This window comes from Punctularia strigosozonata, assembly GCF_000264995.1.
Source record: "Punctularia strigosozonata HHB-11173 SS5 unplaced genomic scaffold PUNSTscaffold_11, whole genome shotgun sequence".
Lineage (NCBI taxonomy): Eukaryota > Fungi > Basidiomycota > Agaricomycetes > Corticiales > Punctulariaceae > Punctularia > Punctularia strigosozonata.
The window spans coordinates 926,904-947,172 of record NW_006767443.1 but is presented as its reverse complement, the minus strand read 5'-3'; the positions used below and the strand labels follow the sequence as shown (position 1 = coordinate 947,172).

Here is a 20,269-nt window from a genome sequence, read left to right as displayed (position 1 = left end):
CAAAATATCGCGGCAACGGCAAATGCCGACTCATGCGTATGTACCAGTTAGTGTGTACGACTTCTCCCCGACCACCCGAATTCGGTGCAGAGCCAATTGGACGATGAGGACGATGTCCACTACTATACGGAGCCCAAGACGGTCGACTCGAAAGGCTTCACGACGTCGTTGCCTGGTTGGTTGCACCTTGATTTCGAGGAGGAAACGACGTGGATAGCCTTGACGATTTGAACTTGTCGCTGCTCTCCGCTCATGGTTTGTCTCCTGGATATGGACATCGTTACCGTAGCCTCGAAATCGGACACCGAATCGGCAGGTGCGTAAGCCCCTCTACTTCACACTTCGATCGACCGGGGCAGGCTTCCCATGATGCTGTATTCTGTATTTTCTCTTTTGAATCACCACATGTAGGAGCGATTGATCTGAATGCCTTTCTTGTCAGCAAGCTCTAAGCAAGCTTTTGCTCGCGACCAGTACCCGGAGCTCCGGGCCGGTATTGGGCCATTTGAGGTCAAGTTACCTCGAGGCTTTCCTTACCGTCGCACGCTACGTCCGGGATCAGAATAGACAAAAGGCTCGTCGTGGCTCGGGGTGACTAGAACCTCTGAACCACAAATGCGCTCATGAGGCAACCGCGACACCTCGAGGCTACCATGATGCGATTCACGTTCCCACAGACGCATGGCTTCGAGACGAACGAACACCGCGAACGCCCAAACGCGTCGAACAAAGAGCATGTCGAATGATATGAATGCCTTCGGTTGGCTGAATGGATCCCGTCAGACCCCACTAGATAATCACTCATGCCCCCCGACGCCGATGCTGCCACCAGGACCGTGATTCACGAGCCTCCGATTCGGATCTGCGACTTGCCTGAAGAGATCCTGCACTGGATATTTGAATTGTTGGTCCCGCTTGACTATGAAAGCGTGTGCGCCTGCTTGAGTGTATGTCCTCCCGAAGTTCAATGCAAGAACGAGGCTCACCTTCAGCAAAATGTTATAGGTCTGCAGATTGTTTCATGCCGTGATCAAGTGCTCCCACATTCTGTGTTATCAGATCCGCCTGGGTCTCGAGGGAAAGAGAGATTTGGCCAATTCCTCGCTGTCTTACGCCCAGCGCAATGCAGCGTTAACGATGTCATTGGATCGCTGGTGTCGACTTGAGTTTTGCTCGTCACACTGGCTGTCGAAGGAGGTTACGGAGCGTTGGGACTTGCAGAATGGATCGTTCGCTCAGATACTCGAGGAAACTGGGGAGATTCTCGTCTTCCAGCTTCCGTCTCGGACCCGCGGCGTGGTCGGCAGGACGTTGACGCTTGAACTCGACTTCACACCCGATGACCTCGTCCTGGATCCTTCGCAAGACTTGCTTGTTATTTTCGAGCAAGTCGATTTGTGAGTGCCCGCATGAACCGGTTTCGAACCAAAGCTCACATTACTACTTCAGAGACGTGGGCGAGAGCCACGTACTGGTGCATATCCTGAAACTCGCAACTGGGGCTCCCCATCCATGGGCTCGTGCTCCTGAAGTCTTGCACCATGCGTCGACCGAGATCCCAGATGCTCTACAAGCATCGGTCTTTGAGGACCTTGTAGGAATGATGACTTGGATTGGGCCACCAGACAGTCCCTTGCCAGTCGGCGTATGTGAATGGACCGTGGGCAACAATCTGCTCGTATGGAACTGGAAGACAGGGGAACTACTGGCGGTGAGTAATCTCTCTGCAGCCTTTCACTCAGCACGACGTGCTAGTTGAATGTTGGCATAGGATATCATCGGGTCCGCGATCAAAACGTACACCTTCTTGTCTCATGAACACATCATGCTCGGCATAATCGATCCGCAAAATGGCCAGCCTCTTCTCGAAATCTGGGATCTCGCTAACTGTGGCTCCGCGCGCCCCGCATTCCGGGGGTGGCCAAGACCTGATACCACGGGCCTTCGTCTCCATCTTCCGTTCAGAAACGGAGATAACGGTGTCAGCGCAATGGCGCTGGACACGGGTACCGGCCCCAGCGCGTATCCTCAGAAGAACGCTCAGGCCCCATTCTACACCCCCGGATACTTCGGCGTCGTTGCCGCAACGTTTGAACTTGCAGCCGACCAGCAATGTATTCTTGTCATGGATCGAAAGGAGCTCCTGCGCCTAGCCCTCGGGGCCCGTGGCTCGGACGGGCTTGTCACCTTGCAGTGGCATGAATGGGGCCCTTCCCGAACGCGTATAATCCCGGAGGTCAACGATGGAGAATCTCGGTGGATAACGAACGGATACCGCATGATCGAGCACGATCCCGACAGGATTTCATCCGGCGACTGCGAATGCGGCGGGGAAGACCAGCAGGTGCTCCGCTTGCGTCTGTATGACTTCTCTCCCGCTACGCGGTTCCGGTCTACAGCGGAGTGGGGTGGGACGGAGGTTCAATATTTCATGGAACCGGAAACCGTGACTCTGACAGGCGCAGACCATCCTATCACCACGTCACTGCCGTTTTCGTTGCACAGGCGAATAATCAGCTGCCCACCTATCGGTATTCATGACGCCTACCTTATCCGTCGCGTTCTCTTGGCCGAAGACGGTATTTTGATTGGTGTGGTGAGCTCGCCCACCTTACGTACGATAAGCTGAGTTCTGAGCTGTTCATTGGCAGAACCGAGAAGATGAGCGGGAGGGTAAGACCGAATACATAGCACTGGCAATTTAGGCCCTCAGTGTGGAAACCTACTATCAGAATCGTGAAATACCAGAAATACAAGCTTAGGTCTTTGTATGCACAAAGCCACCAAACTGTCCTCGATAAGCCTTGCTTCGTAATGCAGGTTTTTGCCGCAATCCATGTGCGCTTAATCGGAGTGAGTCTCGCATGTATGTTCTGTGGTCAACACCATGCAGTATATGGGATGTCATGTGAGAACCATGTTCAACATGGTTCTCACAAGTAGCATGTCTGTCGCATGGAGCCTCCATTTTGCAGCGTCGCGTTTGACCTTTGCCTCTGGAACCCATGCTGGTACACGGGCGACTGTGGAGATATCAGTAACGTGCGTCCATGATTAGAAGGAACTGTTCGCGGGCTCATGAGAATGAAACGTATTGACAAAGAGTCTGGTTGTGTGCGTAGCGTAAGATAGCCTGGGGAGTAATGACTACGATCGCTGCCTCGCAAACGGAGATGAAGAAGCTCACAGGGAAGCAGCTAATTGAGCTTTTTGAACAAACCTATCATTGACCTCTGCCACCTTCATCCCGTATGCAACCTGCATGATAGCCGCACCAACAATGCTAAAACTTGGTCAAGATGCATGAATGCGAGAAGAGCGAGTCTCACTGTCGCCTGTGATCACAAAAATGCTCAGGTGACGAGAGCAGCCGACAAAGCAAGGATCATGCATGATAAAGCTGAATAGGCCAAAAACTCTTCGTCGCGTTGTGGTTCATGAATGTGTTGATGATTCACCGTTGCGTCCGCCATTTTTTACCCATCCTATAGTCAATTGCGCCATGAGAGATCAGCGCAAGGGCGGGCGGCAACCAGTGGGCTCACAGGTCTGTCATCATAGGGACTCGCGGCCTGCCCGAGTAGCTCGCCGAACGTCTTTCGAATATTTCCCTACAGTCTTCCCAGGTACCGATAATGAGAATACCTGTGCCGAAGGCTTCCGCATAGATCACGTCACCTGTAGTACATGAATCGACCAGCTCGTATATTCGGGAGATTTGCAGTTTACCATAGATTTCATGGTCACGGTGAACCACGGGTAGTCGAGGGGGACATCGGGCGCGTTGCCTATCCATGGAATTCTACGTTTGGGACCAGGAGGAACAGGTAATCCGCTTGGATTGACCCTGCGATTGCGTCGACGCGTACACGACAACAAAACTGCTAACGTGAACAGGACAGTGGTTATCGTGGTGATCGCGGAGATTATGCTGGACGCTTATGGGTGACCAGATTCAAGCAGCCTCTGCAGCTTGAATGTACGGAGGGGACGTGTGTCAACCATGGAGTTATCGCTCGGATGTGCACCTTCCGACGCCCAATGGCACGAGTTCGCCTTACCATCAGCCGATCGCACACAGCACGCACGCGCCTCTTGCTTTCGTCGCTTAAGCCACGCAACTTTTCTTCCTCCCTGGCTAATACGCGTCCGGACACACCCAAACCACAGAAACGCACTATGAACCAACAACGTAAATGTGTGTGTACCGCTGGACCATATGGCAATAGACAGGTTACTTCTAATCTTTCACCACCAGCTCCATGATGCAGAGGCTCCCCCTCGTCTCCCACACGCGCTTGATCACGAGTCCGCTTGCGTCAGCGAGGCGTTCCCAATCCTCTGGTGTGCGCTCCGCGCTGTTGAACAGTCCTAGCATGGCGATGTCGGCCATGTGATGCTGACGCTGGGCGTATCCGTAGTTTGCAGGCAATGGGGGCGGCGCAGGGGTAATGTGCGGGCTTCCAAGTGTGGTGTTGAGCACGAGTTCCGAAATGAGGATCCGGCTTCGTGGGGCAGTGAGCGCCGGACGGAGCGCTTTGAGGATCCGGATGCAGTATGCGTCCGACCAATCGTGCCTGTGGGTGCGATCAGGTCAGTCGCGGACAGTACGTAGTGATAGAGATGAACACTTTACAGGATGTTGCGCAGGTGGTATACATCGGCGCCCTTCACTGGTTGCTCGTTGAAGAAATCATGCGGCATCAGACGGACGGTGCCCTTCGCCTCTGCGCCCGGGATTTCGCGCTCCCAGATTTCTTTGGCTTGGATGACGGTCTGGGGGCGGTCTTGCACGACGAACTTCATGTTGGGGAAGTTATGGGCGAGGTCGAGGCACATGCCCCCTGCGCTTCTGTTCGTATGGGTTGGCGGAAGTGACTAGAGAGACGTACCAACACCTCCTCCGACGTCCACGATCGTCGCGTTACTGAGTTCATGCCAAGGATAATCTACGTGAGCTGATCAGTGATGCATCCACAAAATGAGGGCAAAGCCTTACCGACGAGCCAAGCTGAGCCCCTGGCACGTCCACCTCCCAGCATTCCGAGACCGAAAAGCTCGAGCTCCGGCCGCTTTCCTCTGGTGCCGTCCGGCAATTCAATCTCTTCTTCCATCCAGTCCCAAAACGACAAGTTCGTCTTGTGCGCCAGCTGGAAGGCAGTCTCGACAGGGGAGTCGGAGGGACCGAACTTGGGATGTAGCAGGGCTTCAGGTAGGGCGACGCAGGGCGGGACGGTCATGAGCCTGAACAAACGAGTTTTACATCAGCTCAAACTTCTGAACCAGATAGTTGGACTTCGACTGACCCTGTGAGCAAAGATGCGCGGAGGATCTCGTTATTTGCGAGCACTTCACTAATCCAATTATTCGCGAAGTAACCAGGTTGCACCTCGCGGAATACATGGCTCGTGCAAAGAAGTCTGATGACTTGTCCTGGATACGGGAAGGTGTTAAACAAGCATCCTTGACCAGACGAGAGAGGGATTACCTAGTTTCTGCTCCACGACTCCAGTGTGCGCGCTGAGCTCTGACAGCGGCATGCCGATCGTCTGATCCGCTTTCGCCAGCAAATCAGCGATGCGAAGCTGGATCGCGATGTGCAGAGCTCTGGCCTCGAGGTACTGCATGCTCATGGTGGCCAGTCGAGTTTGGGGCACCTGCACAAGTTCCTCTATGACTCCAAAGGCGCCGATGATAGTGCGGACTGCGTCATAAGACTGTGTGCTAGGAGCTCCCCTAGCCGCAGTGGTACCATTGATCGAGCGTTGTTCGTCCTCCTTCCAAGACTGGATCAGACTCTCCGATGCGTCGCTGAGCAGCTTGACGGCCGAGCGAAGTTTTTCAGCCTTTTCTACTGTAGGAGACATTTCAGAGTTCTAAGCTGGTAGATGATATGCTCCGGTAGTCCTTGACGGAGCTCGAGTCGATGATGAGCGGGTGTTGCATGGCGCAAAAACCTATTTACGTCGGTGCAAGGTGATTTCTCATCTCTCCTACGTGTATTTGTGAGCGAATGAATCACTGTCAGAACAAGCCCAATCCACTCACCGAATCTCTTGTGTTTTCACGAGCAGAAGGACCAGGAGACGTTGCGGAGTTGTTTCAACGGCTCATCGAGGGAAGGCCGACAGACCGTGCACACATAACGCTTCAAGAGACAACAAGGGTTGATACATCCATGGGCGACGTTCCCGTCTCATCAAGGAGCCGGACCTTCTGGTCATGAATTACGTGAGGGCAAGCATCCCGGTCGAGAGAAACAACTGGAGGGGTTCAATTCAAAAGGATAGGGTCATGCGTTCATGCGGAAGGGCTTTGCCGGCGCCGGCGCCACGCATTCGTGCTTGACTTTCATCACCAGCCACTGCAGATTGCGCTCGCGTTTTTGGAGTAGATGACCATTGACACTTCACGGACTCGCTGAGCATTGTCTTCGCCACGCACCGAGACCCGTCTGTTTGAAACGGGCGCTGTGAGCTTGAGCTCTAGGAGGATCATTCCTCACACGTACGACCGAACCCGAAACTCACTAGTACTCACTGCTTGTGCATTGCTTCGCATGGATGTCTCTTGCGTATTGATTATGCTCTCGGCGCTCGCACAATGCTCCGAAACTGAATGGGTCTTATCCGGCGCCGGGCCCTCAAGTTTTCGTAGCAACTTGGCATGCCTTTCCATCGTTCTCGCTCTTGCAAGATGAGGATTGCTATCTGGTGCGCATATACCCCTTGGTCCTGTTGTAGATATTGACAAGCGCGGGCGCTTTTCAGTGGCGGGGGCATTGGTGGCCTTCTTCTAGCCCATGAGTTGACAAGACGCGCCGATTTTCATGTGGACGTATATGAAGCTGCCACCCAGTTCTCCGGCATAGGAACAGGGCTTGGTCTCTGGCTCAGGTCCCGCAAGGTGTTGCGTGATATGGGTCTAGATGACCAGGTAGCCGCTATAAGCTGTGCGTATCACGAAGATACAGGTGGGCCGCGTCGATCTGGGTTGGGAGCGTCGATGGCGTTAACTACCGGACAGTGCCTACTGGTATAGTACGCAAGTCCGACCAGCCTGTGGCCTACCAATTCTCGCCCCGTATGATCAAGGGTATTGTTGCATGAAACCTCGACTAAATTCCGGACGAGTCCTGATATCGGTCTTAGGCGGCTGCACGACCGTGCATCGTGGAGAGTTTCACATCATGCTCATGCACGCTCTTGACTCTCGTCACAATTGCACTCTGCACGTCTCGAAGCGACTAGTCTCTTACCTGCAGTCCTCTTCTTCTGAGCGGCCGATCAAGCTCGCTTTCAAAGATGGAACGGAGGCCGAGTGCGATGTCCTTGTCGGTTCGGACGGCTTGCGGTCGTCAGTGAGACTAACTATGATGGAGGAGCTGGCAAAGGATGCAGAATGCGAGCAGCGCTTCAAAGAAGCCGAGGAGTTTCGTTCTTGCAAAGGTGTCTACTGGAGCGGACACCTCGTGTATAGAGCCGTTATCCCACGAGAGAGGCTGGAGGAACTCGCCCCAGATCACCCGGCGCTGGGCAAACTGCCGATGATCGTTAGTTGAAGTAGTCTCCTCTCGATCTCGAACTGACACCGTCATAGCACTATATTGGCAGGAACGGGGCAAGTAATCTATTGCATGCAGTGCTTTGCGTTTGTGTGTGACTCATCATCTCTCCAGAACATCCTGTTGTTCCCTATACAGAAGGGAAAGGCGTTCAATTTTTCAGGCTACGTTATCAACCATGAGGCTGAAGGCACTATCTACTCGGGGCCATCGATCTCGGATGTGGATCCCGAGGAGTTTATCGCTGCTTACCACCACGGCCAAGGCTGGGAACCTCTCGTACAACAAGCACTGGCTGTAAGCATAACCGCCTCCTCATGTTACATCTGAGTGAACGCACCGATCCCTGTTTAGTGTTTGCCCGGACTTCCCATGAATAAATGGGCGGTCAACGTCGTGAAACCCTTGCCCACGTTCGCATCTGGGCGAGTCGCTCTCCTGGGAGACGCAGTATGTCTGCATACGAAGTATCTTCATAGCTCATCGTTGATATCTAAGCCAGGCGCATGCGCTCATGCCACATCAAGGAGCCGGCGCCGGCCAGGTGATAGAGGTCGGTCATATCATGGTGTCAATCAAGCGTGTCTTTGACTCCCGAATAGGATGTATATATTCTCTCGACTCTTTTGCGCGATCCCCGAATCAACACATCAAATGTTGGTCTCGCCATCCAGGTTTATTCCGACGTCCGCCGCCCTCGTGCTCAACAAGCCGCTGAACTGTCGCGCCTCGCCTCGCGTTTGCAAAGCTTCATCGTGCCCGGACGGGAAGGAACGGATGTTGACTTGAAGGAACTGGAGAAAATGATGCAGCAGGCTCACGCGTGGGTTTCAGAGGAGGACGCGAAAGAGGATTGGGAATCCGCGGTGGAGAAGTTGGATTCTGCGCTGCTCGGCGCGCATGTATGAACAAAGAGGATGGCAACCGGTCGAATAGGATGTGGTGCACAGCGAGTCCGTGTAAGGCCAGCTACATGAAATCTGCTGCCCGCTTTCTTCCCCGCGAAGCGGTGCCATCCTCCACGTCTGGTTTTGAAACGTGCGTACTGCCAGCCTCTAATGCTTTGACAACTTCCGGCGGCGGCTTTTCGACCCACATACTCTCGTCGTCGTCTTCTTCTTCTTTATGCCTTCGCTTCTTCGTCTCTCTCCCGTCTTCCTTGTCCCTGTCCTTCTCTTTGATCTTATCCCGGCCTTTCTCCTTATCTTTCTTCTTCTTCTCTTTCTTCGGCGCCGCAGAAGACACAAGGCCCCCGTCTTCACCCTCGTCGTCCGCAAACGACACGAGCACCTTGCCCTTGCCCTTCTTATCCCTTTTATCCTTCCGGTCCCTGTCCTTCGATTTCTTCGTCTCGCGTTCAGACCGTGGGACGAACGTCGGCTTGAAGGTCGCCAGATCGACCTTCTCCGGGAGCGCACTGTCGGGGGCGAGTCCGTTTGACTTTGGCTCGTACAGTGCTTTCGTCGGACCTGAGACCGTAGGGTGTGCCGGCGTTGCCTGAAACCCCTGTTGCGTTGCCGGCGCATCCTTAACTGCAACTACGCTTGGTTGATCCGGTTCCTCTTCCGCCTTATCCTCCTCGTCGCTGTCCTCCTCATCGCTGGCAAAAATCGCTTTGAAAATGTCCATGCTCGGCCGCTCGTACGTCAGCGTGTCCCTGCCCTGTTCCTCATCCTCTCCCAACCCGACGTTCGCCAGGTCCCGCTTCCCTCCCTTGCCCTTCGCCGGCGCGCCCGCCATGATGGCCGACACCTCCTCTGCCGACTTGCCCGCCTCCGCAAGCGCTGCCTCCGCGTCCCAGCCTGAGCCCGGGCCCGCCGACGTCCCAGGCGGCGCGCCAGGCACGGGCTCCGGCGCCACCGGCTCCGGATTCGGATCCTTCACACCGAACCGCTTGCAGAGCAACCGGGACGGCTGCCACGGACGCACCTCGCGCGTGAGCGGGCCGTACATCCCCATCCGCGCCGCGTACGCGCGCGGGTTCTGCTCGCGCTCCTCCTCCTCCTTGCGTTTCCGCTCCTCCTCCTCCTTCTGCTTTTGCTCCTCCGCGCTCAGCTGCTGCTCGCCTGCTCCTCCCTCGAACCCGCCCGAGGCGAACTTGGGCGTGAACAGCCCCTCTTGGATCTTCGGGCCCAAGTCCTGCGCGCGCGCGCTCGTGAAGCGCCCGGCCATCGCCCCGCCCAGCGGGCGGAACACCATCGCCGACTTCGCGTAGTCCGCGAGCTCCTTGTTGAACTCCTCGGCCGATTTGCCGGGTAGGGGTTCGATGGTCAGTTCTTGCGAGTTGGCGTGTGATTGGAGGAAGGCGGTGTAGCGCGCTTGGCGGACGGGGTCGGACGTGTAGGGCTGGAAGCCGCGGAGGGCGAGTTGCGCGGTGGAGGGCTCGACGTGCGGTATTTGGATGTTTGCGGGCTTTGCGGGCGGCGGAACGGGGGCGGACGGTTGGTGCGCAGTGGAGGCGATGGTCTTGAGCCGGTCGCGGTCTTTGCTGGAGATGAAGTCGAACACGGACTTCGGTGCGGCAGGAAGAGGTGTCTCGCCCAAGAGTGCGCCGCGCTGTGGGAAGGATGGGACGTTACAATTTTGAGAGGGTGCAAATAGTGTAGCGTTCGACATACCTCGTCTGCGGACACGCCTCTCTTCCAGTCGTGATGGCTCTTGGGTCCTTCATCGGCCAGTCGCTTCTTCGGATCGTCCATGTTCTCCTTGTCCCACTTTGACGTCCAAACGCGCTTCGGATCGGGCTTCCATCCTGCAGGGACGTCTGGTAGCGGAAACCTACAAAGTGGGGGGAAAGACCGGGTGGAAGATCATCAGCCTCAATAGTGCGTATAAGACACACGATTACCATTTGTCCTCGGCGACCGGTTGGTCTGAGAGTATGAAGCCTTTGAGGACCGGCCGGCCGTCGCGGAAGGTCTGGTATCCCACTGGTTGTTGAAGTCGCGGCGCGGCCGTGGGTCCGCGGGTGGACCGTCCACCGATAGCGATTCGGTCGGGGTCGTCGTGGTCGGCGATGTCGTAGGCCATGCGCGTGGCGGAACGGTTCGACCCGGAGGGATCGTAGACGTCGAGATCATCCTCGTCTGCATCGTTCAGAGCGCCGAGACCGAAGCCAGCTGCAGATGACGGGGTTTGCTTGTGGACCGAAGGAGGAAGGGAAAGAGGCATACCTGACAGTCGTGGGCCAATAGGGCCCTTTGAGCCTGACGCGCCGAGGCTCTCGTTCAGCCCCATCCCCGCGCTATAACCCAGGCCGTGCGTGTTGTCCTTCCTCGTCGTCAACAGGAGCGGTGTGTCCCGAGGTGCGTACGTATGCTTCTTCGCTTCTTCGTCGTCCTCGGCGTCGGGCGGGATCTCGGTGACCGCGCCGGCGGAGAACTGAAGGTCTTGCAGCATGCGTTGGCGGTGGGTGAGTCGCGGGCCGATACCCTGGCCGAGGCGCCAGCCCATCTTCTTGAGGATGCGCGCGCCGGCAGAGTCCTTCGGGGCAGGGAGGAGGGTCGAGGCCAATTTCGCTGCCATTGAGCTTATAGCATGTTAGTGCGGGTCGTTCGTGGAAGTTGGGGTACGCACTCGTCCTCGACGTCGCCGGTGCGTTTGCTCATTTCGGCCTGGGTGCCGCCGAGGATGTCCATTTCCTCTGTCTCGTCGACGAGCTTGCGCGATTCGGCGAGTTCAGCAAGGTCCTCTTCGTCCATGAAATCCTCTGGCCGGGCTTGCTTCTTCTTGGCGCGTTCTGAGCGCGACGATACGAATGTTTGAGGGGTCCATCCTTCGTACGGTGTAATTCAGCGACAGGTAGGCTTTCGAGTACATGACACACACACAAACCTTCCTTCGACCCCACCGTGTTGAAGTAGCCGGCCGAGTATCCTCCCGTGAACGCGCCGTGCAGGCGTCGTCGACCTTTCTCGTCTCGAACCTGCAGAGTCAGTCAGTCAGTGCCCCGCAATGCATTCGATGACGGCTCATCCGCACCTCTTGTTTCCATAGAGGAACGAACTCTCCCGTGTCCTTGGACTTCTCGAGCGGAGGCAGGGGAGTGCCGATGAGACAGAAAGACTCGTTGGCACGGGCGCTTGCCGGGTCTATGCCCATGTCGTTCAACTTGCGCTTGAGACGGCTCGTCATGGTGGGCTAGTTGTACAGATTTCACCGAACGGATGGGAAGAGGGAGAGCCTGCGGGCCGTGGCTTGGAAGTACTGACTTGCAAGACAGCAAACGGATTATATGGACAATAAGGCGAAGTCTTGATAAGTCTCTGGTAGTATATCGGATAGTACACCCGCCTGTCATCTCGTTTCCGTGGTGCGCGGGAGAGCGGGGTTCGACTCCCCGCCAGAGAGACTGTTTTGGTTGTTTTTGGGCGACATTCCCACGGCGACCCTCCTTCCCTTGAGCTTCCACCATGTTGCACTTTGCATAGGATATGGGAGTGTAATGGATCCTGGCACTAGGCTTGAGTCGTTTCTCAAATCCGTTGTTCTTTCCTCATTTGCAAGTCACAAGAGAATCCTCTTGCGATGACACTCGCCGGACTAAACAAGGCGAGCGATGACTCTGATCAGTGACCCCGCCTGCTGGGTTACCCAGGATGCTTTCTCCGACTCGTTCAAGACTAGCCCTAGTCATACTGTCCTAGATCAAACTGCAATCCTCGCTTCTGCTTCACTTAGGCCAACTCCATGAACTGTACTCATCGGGCCCCAAGCTCCTCAATTGGGACGGGTTTTCTGCTCGCGAATGTCTGCCGCCATGGCTTACGCTACCCTTTACGCGCTTCATCAAGGGTATCACGATTCTCCTGCCTCTCCTAGCTCTGCTCGTGCAGTGCCAACCGGACACAATAAGACTCAACACGAGAACTTCATCACCTTGCCCATGCGCGCTCTTCCGAGTGTCGAACATTTAAATTATCATGCTGTCTGTTCAGACTTCACGCCTGCCCGAATCTGGAGATTCGAGCTCCAAAAACGGACCACCGACGTCAAAGTGACAATATGTCAGAAGTGACTCCCGCCGCGGTTCAACATGCGAGGATCCGAGGCGAGGTATATAAGTTCGCCCGACCGCGTCCTTCGTACCCTCATCTTGCCTCTCTCTGCGACTGGTTCGGTGAGTTGCCTCCTCGCCTCTCCGCGTTGCCCCGCTTATCCTTCCCCTATGTCAGCATACATCCCACAAAAGCCCTTTTCATCACAACACTAGCCACCTTCACTTTCTTCAGCGCCAGTCGCTCACACCTTTCCAACTAACCACTTGCGTCGTCTCCAACTCGCTTGCTCAGCAACTCGTCGACCCACTCAACTTGCCAGTCTTTCTTTCTACCCTACCAAGAACCTCCCGTGCCGTTCAGAATCATGGTTCGCGTCACTATCCGTATCCTCGCCCTCCTCCTCGCCCTTGTTGCACCTGGGAGGGTTGCGCGGGCGGCGCCGGTCCCAACTTCCGCCAGCTCGATGAGTGCGTTCATCAGTTGTATCACGGGCCTCCTGCTGATCCATTTTCTTTTCGTTTGCAGCTGCGACTAGTCAGACGGCATCGTCGACTTCTAGTGTGCGTTACCAGTTTTTCCGTGCTTGTTCTCGTAGCTAACCGAACCCTCGTCAGGTGCCCACCGTGATGCCGACGCAGAGCATGAAACTCCCCCCTCAAGCGCGAGCGTACGCAGCTTCGCTTGGTATATACCCCGATGCGTTTGGTATGTCTCCTTCCAGGTCGTCTAATTTTCTGCAAACTCACTATCCTGTAGCCGCGTTGGCGATGTCCGCGAGTGCTGCGGTCGAGCTGGATCGTCGTGAACCTCACCACCACCACGATGACCACCATCGCGAGAAGATCGTCGTCAACGGCGACCACGACCGCGTCGAGGCTCGGGATCCTCATCATCATCACGATGACCACCATCGGGAGAAGATCATCGTCAACGGTGATCACGACCGAGTGGAGGCACGCGAGCCGCACCATCACCACGACCACCACAAGGAGAAGATTGTGGTGAACGGCGACCACGACCGTGTCGAGGCCCGAGACCCTCACCATCACCACGATCATCATCGCGAGAAGGTCATTGTTAACGGCGACCACGACCACGTCGACGCCCGTCGCAGCAACGACGAGTCTAAGGGCGTGCCCGGTATCATCCAGTTGTTCCGCAATGACTCAGCCGACGTCGCTTCCCTCGTCGTCGACCAGAGCGATCCTTCGACCCCAATGTTCATGGCCTCGCCGATGAACGCGACGCAAGTCCGCCTAGTCTTCCTCTCCGAGGAAGACGCGCAAAGCGCTGGCCTGAATATGTCATCGTTGAACGCTACGGAGGTTCCTGTTCAGGTTCGTGTCCGTGATCCCACTCTGTTCGTATTAACCTTGGACCCGTCGACAGCTCACCGTTGACGCCTTCAATCCGATATCCGCGATGTCCGGCGCGGTTGATGATGTTCTTGCAACTTTGTGCGCCACGGTCGGCGGTGTGCTCGACGGTCTCCTTGGAGCCATAGGCCTTAAGCTCTGCCCGGAGAGTGCCGCCAGTATGTCCACCGCCCAGGCTTTCGCTTACGACACGGAAAGCGGCGTCGTCCGCCCTATCGGTGGAGGTGACGTGGCCATGCAATTGCATTCCGCCGCCGCACCCGCCGCCGCGAACGTGAGTGAGGCAGCTGTTGACTTCCCCGATACCGCTTCCCGCCCGCCCATCATGGCTGCCGAGGCGACCAATGTGACCGCTGCCTCCTCGTCGAACGCGACCGCGGCGTCCGCTGCTGGCGTACCCGTAACGCTTGTCTTCCACCCGCTGGAGATGCAGGTCAAGATCGTGAACTCGTCGGCCATCACAGGAGGCAATAGCACGCAGCAGGCCGCCAGCGCCGAGGAGCCGAAGTCGTCGCTGGCTTAGGACTGGTGGAACGCGGAGTCTTGTATTATATTAGGCGCAGCCTTTGTATCACTACTGTAGCATCGTGTAAGTAGTGTACTATAGATGTAGGATATGTACGGGAATGGATCATGTTCTTGGTCTACAACGCCGCGTGCCCGCATACTTTCGTGGTGGAATCGAGGGTCCTCTTCGATGGTACGTAGTATTACTGAATTATAACACAGGGGTGCTAAGCATTGTCGTTGGGTGAAGGCTATAGTACAGACGCGTACGCAGAGGTCCGTCATGAGCGTAGTGGTGGCAAGGTGATAAGTTATGCTGAACAGTGAAATGTCCTGAATCATGTTCCTAGAATCTCGAGCGCCGTCGCGCCTTACAGACCCGACCTGACGATGCCGATCTGCGCCTTCGCGGATCCCTTGCGCTCCCCCAGCGCCACGCGGGGCTCGCGCACAGAACTCGGCGGGAGCAGGCGGGTGGAGCCCTTGCGGCCTTTGGTCTGGACCGTCGCCGGCCGTAACACGGGCGGATGCGCCGCGCCGAGGGCGGCCATGCCGTGTGTACGCTTGAGCTCGTCCCAGGCGCGGTCGCGCGCGTCTTCGGTGGCGGAGGTGGTGTAGGACGCGGCGGAGGTGGAGGCGTAGGAGGGCGAGGAGCGGAGGGTGGGCTTGCGCGTTGGCGGCGCGGTGGAGGCCGTGGAGGAGACGGAGAGGTTGGTGTGGACGGAGGCGCGGAAGGCGGAGGTGAGCGGGGTGAGGGCGAGCCAGGTGCCGGTCGTGGCGTCTGAGGGTCGTGAGGGAGAGGGTAGCCGTTCGGGCGAGGGCCGCGAGAAAGAGGGAGAGGCGGGTGAGGGTGAGGGTGAGGGTGAGGGCGAGGGTGAGGGCAGGCGCGAGGAGGCGTCGAAAGAGCCGAAGTCGGCGACGGAGGGGACGGGCGGGAGCGTCGGCGCGCGGCTCGCGAGTGGGTTGTGTTTCGAGGGGAGCACGCGTTTGGAGGAGCGGCGCGGAACGGGTGGGGCGGGTGGTAAGGGGAGGTGGGCGGTGGAGGGCGGAGCGAGCGAAGAGGGCGAGGGCGCGACTGCGGAGGAGGACATGGAGGAGGACGAGGTGGAGGCGGAGGTCGCCAGGCCGAGCGTGGAGGCGATGGTGGGGATGGAAGCGAGAGTAGCGGGAATGCGGTCGGAGGATGCTATGGAAGGTAGGCCGCGCGGGGTGGAGGGCGGAGGCGGGGATGCGGAGGAGGAGCTCGGGGCGTGAGGAGTAGTTGAGGTGGTACGGGAGTGCGAACTGGGAGGAGGGCGGATGGTGAGGGCGAGACCTGTGGTTGGCGCGAGCTTGCTCCGGACTCCGATGCTGGCGTTCTTCTGGTGAAGGGGCTGGGGCTGGGCAGACACCGCGGGTGGGGACGGTAAGCGACGGACAGGCATGCTTGTGCGGGTGCGCGGAGGCTGAGGCAGCGGGTTCTTCAGTGCGGGTGCAGGCTGGGGCGGCAACGAGCTGATCGAGCGACGAGAGTCGGAGGCGGAGCGGCTGCGTTGGTGACTGGGGACGAGATCGAGAGGAGGGGACACGGGAACTACTGGTACTGGGGAAACGAAGCTCGACGCGGCGGACGATTCGGAACGCTGGCTCGCGCTCTCGACTGTCAGGCTCGGCACGGGAAGGTGGTCCTCGGCGGGGGGTGGGACGCTAGACGGGCGCGTGGTGAACGCGGGTCGCTGGAGCTCGGGCCCGATCTTGCTGTGCCGAACCGCACTGGCGAGCTTAGCGCGCAGTGCGCGAGGAGTGCTAGCGTCAATGTCTCGTCGGGGCGTCGTTGGTGAGGCTCGTATCGTGGACGCGAACTGCGTCGACGTGGAGGAAGCAGGGCTGCTGAGGACGAGGTCCGAGTCGACCTCGGCGTGGTCGTAAAGCTCGTACGGATCAAACGGGCGCGTCGCCGCGGCCAAAAGGGACTCGTATTGCGACATCGTGGCGGACTCCTGGGAGTAAACCGAGCCCATCGTGGTCGTGGTCATCGCTGTACGCGAGGTGTGCGTGCGCTGCGGGCGAGCGGGGATTGCGAGAGGCGGTCCGGGCTTCTGGAAGGAGACTTGGCCGGGACGCCAGCGGTCGCCGGTTGCCCCTTGAGGCGGAGGCGAAAGCGATCTAGAGGGCGCAGCTGAAAGCGCGACGTCTTGCAAGTCTGATGGCGCAGCCGTGGGTGCGAGGGCAGGTGGGCTGGCAGCGCGCACAGGGCTGTAGAGGGGCATGGGCAGGGACGTCTGTTGCATATCGTGGTCGTGGTCGTGGCCGGACTCAGACGGCCGCGCGTACTGCTCCGTCTCGCTTGGTCTACGGTCGTGCTGGTGATTGCGGAGAAGCGGTTGGTCGGAGGCGCCGCGCTCGTGGTCAGGAGCCCATTCGACGTCTTTGGGCGCTTTGAACTCGAACTGGGAGGATGCGGGGCGGGAGCGGGAGCGACGGTTGCGGATCCAAGGTACGAGGAAGGCGACGAAGATGCAGACGATGATGAGGGAGCTGAAGACGATCCCGACTACGACGCCGGTGGTAATTCCGCCCATGGTATGCGACCGCTTAAGCTGTGGGAGGAGGGCGAAGTCAGGTGGGTACCACGTTGTGCTCTTGCCCTTTTTACGTACCTAACGCAATATTAAGATCCCTAGGGCCGATGAAGTGCAGTAGAAGATTGCTCCGCTGTAATATCCTGGCTTGGACAGAAGTACGGTTCGAGGACTACACGACGATTACTTGAGCTCCGAGCCAAGATATTCGCGGTACAAAGAGGGCGATGAAGAGAGAAAAGGTCAAAAGAGACGAGAACCAGATGTTTAACAGCTAAGGAAGAGAGGTGGACAGCACCGGGCGCAGTGGGTTTTTCGGGTACCCCTGGGCGTGTCCGATGCCCACGGCTCGGTTGGAGGTGGACGAGGGAGACAGATTGGTCGCAGACGCCTGGTAGCCGGGGGCGATACGCCTGTCCTGCAAGGCCGGTTCGGCGAGGCTGTGGGCCGCGCAGAGAGCTGCACAGCGGGAGGTTGCATCATAGCCTAATCTTATATGAATCGATGCATTTTTGCTAAGTCATCCAAGTTCATCGTGGATATCGAAGTAAGCACGACCAGGGCCATGTCCGCAATGCCGAGGGAGAGGCCAAGCAGGCGTGGCTGTACCCAATCACCATCGCTCTTGGCGCTTTTCTCCGCTTTTGCCTTCTCTTTTGCCAGCGACCGCCGTGCAATCAACTGCGCTGGACGCAATACTTATCTGCGGAGCATGCTGCGGTAGCTTCTACTACGAGAGAGACCTCAGAGCTCCATGAATCCCACCATGATGCGCGGACTGGTCATTCGATGATCAGTACTGAGTGCCTCCTCAGGACTTCGAGTCCTCTTGCTAATGCTGCTACGGGTATCTGATGCGGATGGAGTGTGCTCGCGACCACGGATTCTGAACATGTCTGTGCTGGTTCGGGAAGAGATGCACGGTCGACCGCGTGCCACAATACGACAGCATTTTTTGTGCTGTCTCAAACAAACCCCGACTGGAGACTCCGCCTGTTTGTTCAAGCATGTTCTATCATATGATAGCTGCGATATGTAAGTCTCTTCTGACAAGAAACACTGCACTGTCGTGCGAGTTCCTGATATGCAGCTGACATATCGGGAACAGGGGCACGAAGAGGCTGCTAGCGGTTGTCAGGATCGGCGAAACCGCATACGCCTGCTCCCTTTCGTTTCTCGTTTCAATCCGGCAGACAAAGCATTGATATGGCAACGCTGGACGGTGTAGCATGGAATCGAAGAAGAAAATTCGGCGCCACACAGTCCTGGGCCGCGTATAAAAAGGCACGCATGTATGCTATGGCGACTATTCTATCGCCACCTCAAGTTTCACCCGTGCCGCTCTTTCATCAACATCACCTTCATCACCCTCGAGCATGCCCGGACATTCCGACGACTGGTGGCCCGACTTCATCGCGGAAGAGTATGCAAGGGAAAGCGCTTTGAAGGAAAGCATACCTTTCATGAAAGAAGAGATCGGATGGCTTCGAGGTTGGGTGGAGATAGCCGAGGAACGGTTCCGTTACAACCAGCCGCACGCTTACACACAGAAAACGCATTACGCGTACCGGCTGCTCTTCCTGTTCTTGGATAGGATGATACTCGCGCTCTACCGCAAGAACTGCGACAAGACGTTCCATCGTTCAGAGCACGACCACGTCCGATTCAGCGTCGAATTATATTTACCCGAAGTTTCCCGGTGAGTAGTTTCGAAAATCCATGATCGAAGGGTGCAGTACTGACACGCTCGTTCGTCATCGCAGCGTCATGGCGCTCGTTAGCGATCGGATTGACCCTGAATATCAATGTAGTGCCGACCACTACGTAAATGCTAAGATGAATGAACGAGATCTGGAGTGGATTCAGAAGAGCATCCAGAACATCCGGAAGGTGGCTGATTACGCCGTTCGTTGACTTCGTCCCGTCATCTCGTCGAAGTCGACTTATGGAACGCACAGAAACCGGGAAGCCGCTACGGCTGCCTTCCTTCGACGACAGCCGTCATCGACTCCCTCGATGTGTTGTGCGCAACCAAAGTCGAGAAGAGCGACTGGAGGAAACATAGGCAGAAGATCGTGGATCGTGTTCAGGAACTTCGGAAGGTGCTAACGTCCAATGCATTATTTGCATTGCGCCGGTGGGGCTGACGTGATACTATAGTTCCGTGATATCATGCCCGAAAAGAAGTATGTGGATATACGACCGGCCCTCCGACGTGCATGCGAACTGGCGAGATATCCGCTGGGGGATGTCTATTGCGACGAGACCGTGGACGTGCTGCTGCACAAGAGCCCGTTGCAAGGGCGCACGACGGTTCGGCACAGATCGGGCCACTTTTTAGATCAACCGCAGTCGACCTTTTGGCACCCCCACAAGAAGGATCGCGCCAAGGAAGTGAGCGTGTCTCACCACTAACATCACGCTTTTACCCCTGAATGCTAATGATCCGACAGCGCTTCCAACGTGGCTTCGAGATATGGAGGAAGATATACGAGGAAGATGATGAGGGCGTTGTTCTACCTCTTTGGGGGTTCTGCAAGCGAACGTTCGGGCTACTGCAAGTGTCAGCCTCATTCAACGTCGGTGGCCGTATTGACGCCGCCTTGTAATAGCACGTTATTTACCCCTTGCACGCTCGGTTCAGTCGTCGCCTACATCGCGGGGCGCCCTGACGCGGACCGCCTCCTCCTGGTATGCACCCTGTGAATATTCGTCGCGGTTGATGCTTACAGTTCTGTAGCTCGTCAAGATGGCGCGCTGTGTAAGATCAATCCATGCAAGGAACGTAGTGTTGGGCACGCTTGACGGGGTATGTGATGTGCCATCCTCGTTCCTTACATATCCTCATCTCGCAACGGAAGGCGACGTTCCAGGTCATGGAAAAGACGGGACAGCCGGAAATTTTCCTCTCGAAATTCTACAATGCCCAAGTATGTCGCTACGGACGTCTCTGTTAGCACAAATTCACCTTGCGACAGTTCATCTCGGATTCAGGCCTTTGGCTTCCATCATCAGCATATCCTGAGACGCAGTGGTGCGTGCCTTGATTTCAGAGTTATGTCCTTGCCACTCTCCTTACAAATTTCTGCACCGTAGGACCACCGCCCCGGAGTGCGACCCCTTGAGTCCCAACAGCTACGACAAGCAGGCGGACATCTGGCCCTTAGGCGCGCTCATTATCCGAGCAAGTTCATGTCCTATTTTCATCATTCAAACGCCTAAGTGAACGCGAATGGTAGATCATGACGGGCAAACCTCCCG

The 20,269-nt window shown here is 56.9% G+C and overlaps 7 protein-coding genes and 1 non-coding gene across 8 annotated transcripts; 5 read left to right on the top strand and 3 right to left on the bottom strand.

Annotated features, from left to right (window-relative positions):
• Window positions 1-803: 803 nt before the first annotated feature.
• Window positions 804-2,705, top strand: PUNSTDRAFT_127613 (uncharacterized protein; the record flags this gene model as incomplete). The annotated part of the gene is made up of 5 exons (XM_007386667.1): window positions 804-947; window positions 1,006-1,397; window positions 1,432-1,711; window positions 1,772-2,596; window positions 2,652-2,705. The coding sequence occupies 5 exons, from the start codon at window positions 804-806 to the stop codon at window positions 2,703-2,705; spliced, it is 1,695 nt and encodes a 564-aa protein (XP_007386729.1).
• Window positions 2,706-4,240: 1,535 nt separating this feature from the next.
• Window positions 4,241-5,867, bottom strand: PUNSTDRAFT_122096 (S-adenosyl-L-methionine-dependent methyltransferase; the record flags this gene model as incomplete). Its single annotated transcript, XM_007386666.1, has 6 exons — window positions 4,241-4,577; window positions 4,637-4,844; window positions 4,893-4,949; window positions 5,000-5,244; window positions 5,307-5,433; window positions 5,489-5,867. The coding sequence occupies 6 exons, from the start codon at window positions 5,865-5,867 to the stop codon at window positions 4,241-4,243; spliced, it is 1,353 nt and encodes a 450-aa protein (XP_007386728.1).
• Window positions 5,868-6,918: 1,051 nt separating this feature from the next.
• PUNSTDRAFT_145550 (uncharacterized protein) lies at window positions 6,919-11,708 on the bottom strand. The gene is made up of 11 exons (XM_007386665.1): window positions 11,546-11,708; window positions 11,399-11,489; window positions 11,141-11,339; window positions 10,413-11,093; window positions 10,183-10,342; window positions 7,919-10,120; window positions 7,679-7,861; window positions 7,600-7,620; window positions 7,153-7,552; window positions 7,027-7,095; window positions 6,919-6,973 (listed from the first exon to the last, which is right to left on the bottom strand). Exons 1-6 carry the CDS (start codon window positions 11,696-11,698, stop codon window positions 8,534-8,536), a joined length of 2,871 nt encoding a protein of 956 aa, XP_007386727.1. The 5' UTR covers window positions 11,699-11,708; the 3' UTR covers window positions 6,919-6,973; window positions 7,027-7,095; window positions 7,153-7,552; window positions 7,600-7,620; window positions 7,679-7,861; window positions 7,919-8,533.
• Window positions 11,709-11,826: 118 nt separating this feature from the next.
• On the top strand, window positions 11,827-11,914 carry PUNSTDRAFT_t86. Its single transcript has one exon. It is a non-coding gene; the product is annotated as a tRNA-Asp (tRNA).
• A 95-nt stretch (window positions 11,915-12,009) lies between these two features.
• On the top strand, window positions 12,010-12,771 carry PUNSTDRAFT_122092 (uncharacterized protein). The gene is made up of 2 exons (XM_007386664.1): window positions 12,010-12,683; window positions 12,739-12,771. The coding sequence occupies exon 1, from the start codon at window positions 12,312-12,314 to the stop codon at window positions 12,579-12,581; it is 270 nt and encodes an 89-aa protein (XP_007386726.1). The 5' UTR covers window positions 12,010-12,311; the 3' UTR covers window positions 12,582-12,683; window positions 12,739-12,771.
• Window positions 12,772-12,928: 157 nt separating this feature from the next.
• PUNSTDRAFT_46465 (uncharacterized protein) lies at window positions 12,929-13,915 on the top strand (the record flags this gene model as incomplete). Its single annotated transcript, XM_007386663.1, has 5 exons — window positions 12,929-13,031; window positions 13,090-13,124; window positions 13,179-13,269; window positions 13,321-13,704; window positions 13,902-13,915. The coding sequence occupies 5 exons, from the start codon at window positions 12,929-12,931 to the stop codon at window positions 13,913-13,915; spliced, it is 627 nt and encodes a 208-aa protein (XP_007386725.1).
• Window positions 13,916-14,818: 903 nt separating this feature from the next.
• PUNSTDRAFT_46464 (uncharacterized protein) lies at window positions 14,819-17,008 on the bottom strand (the record flags this gene model as incomplete). The annotated part of the gene is made up of 1 exon (XM_007386662.1): window positions 14,819-17,008. The coding sequence occupies one exon, from the start codon at window positions 17,006-17,008 to the stop codon at window positions 14,819-14,821; it is 2,190 nt and encodes a 729-aa protein (XP_007386724.1).
• Window positions 17,009-17,780: 772 nt separating this feature from the next.
• Window positions 17,781-20,234, top strand: PUNSTDRAFT_145547 (uncharacterized protein; the record flags this gene model as incomplete). Its single annotated transcript, XM_007386661.1, has 11 exons — window positions 17,781-18,043; window positions 18,117-18,707; window positions 18,772-18,913; window positions 18,967-19,110; window positions 19,169-19,402; window positions 19,462-19,571; window positions 19,621-19,699; window positions 19,749-19,817; window positions 19,870-19,938; window positions 19,987-20,042; window positions 20,105-20,234. Exons 2-11 carry the CDS (start codon window positions 18,385-18,387, stop codon window positions 20,232-20,234), a joined length of 1,356 nt encoding a protein of 451 aa, XP_007386723.1. The 5' UTR covers window positions 17,781-18,043; window positions 18,117-18,384.
• Between the last annotated feature and the right edge of the window lie 35 nt (window positions 20,235-20,269).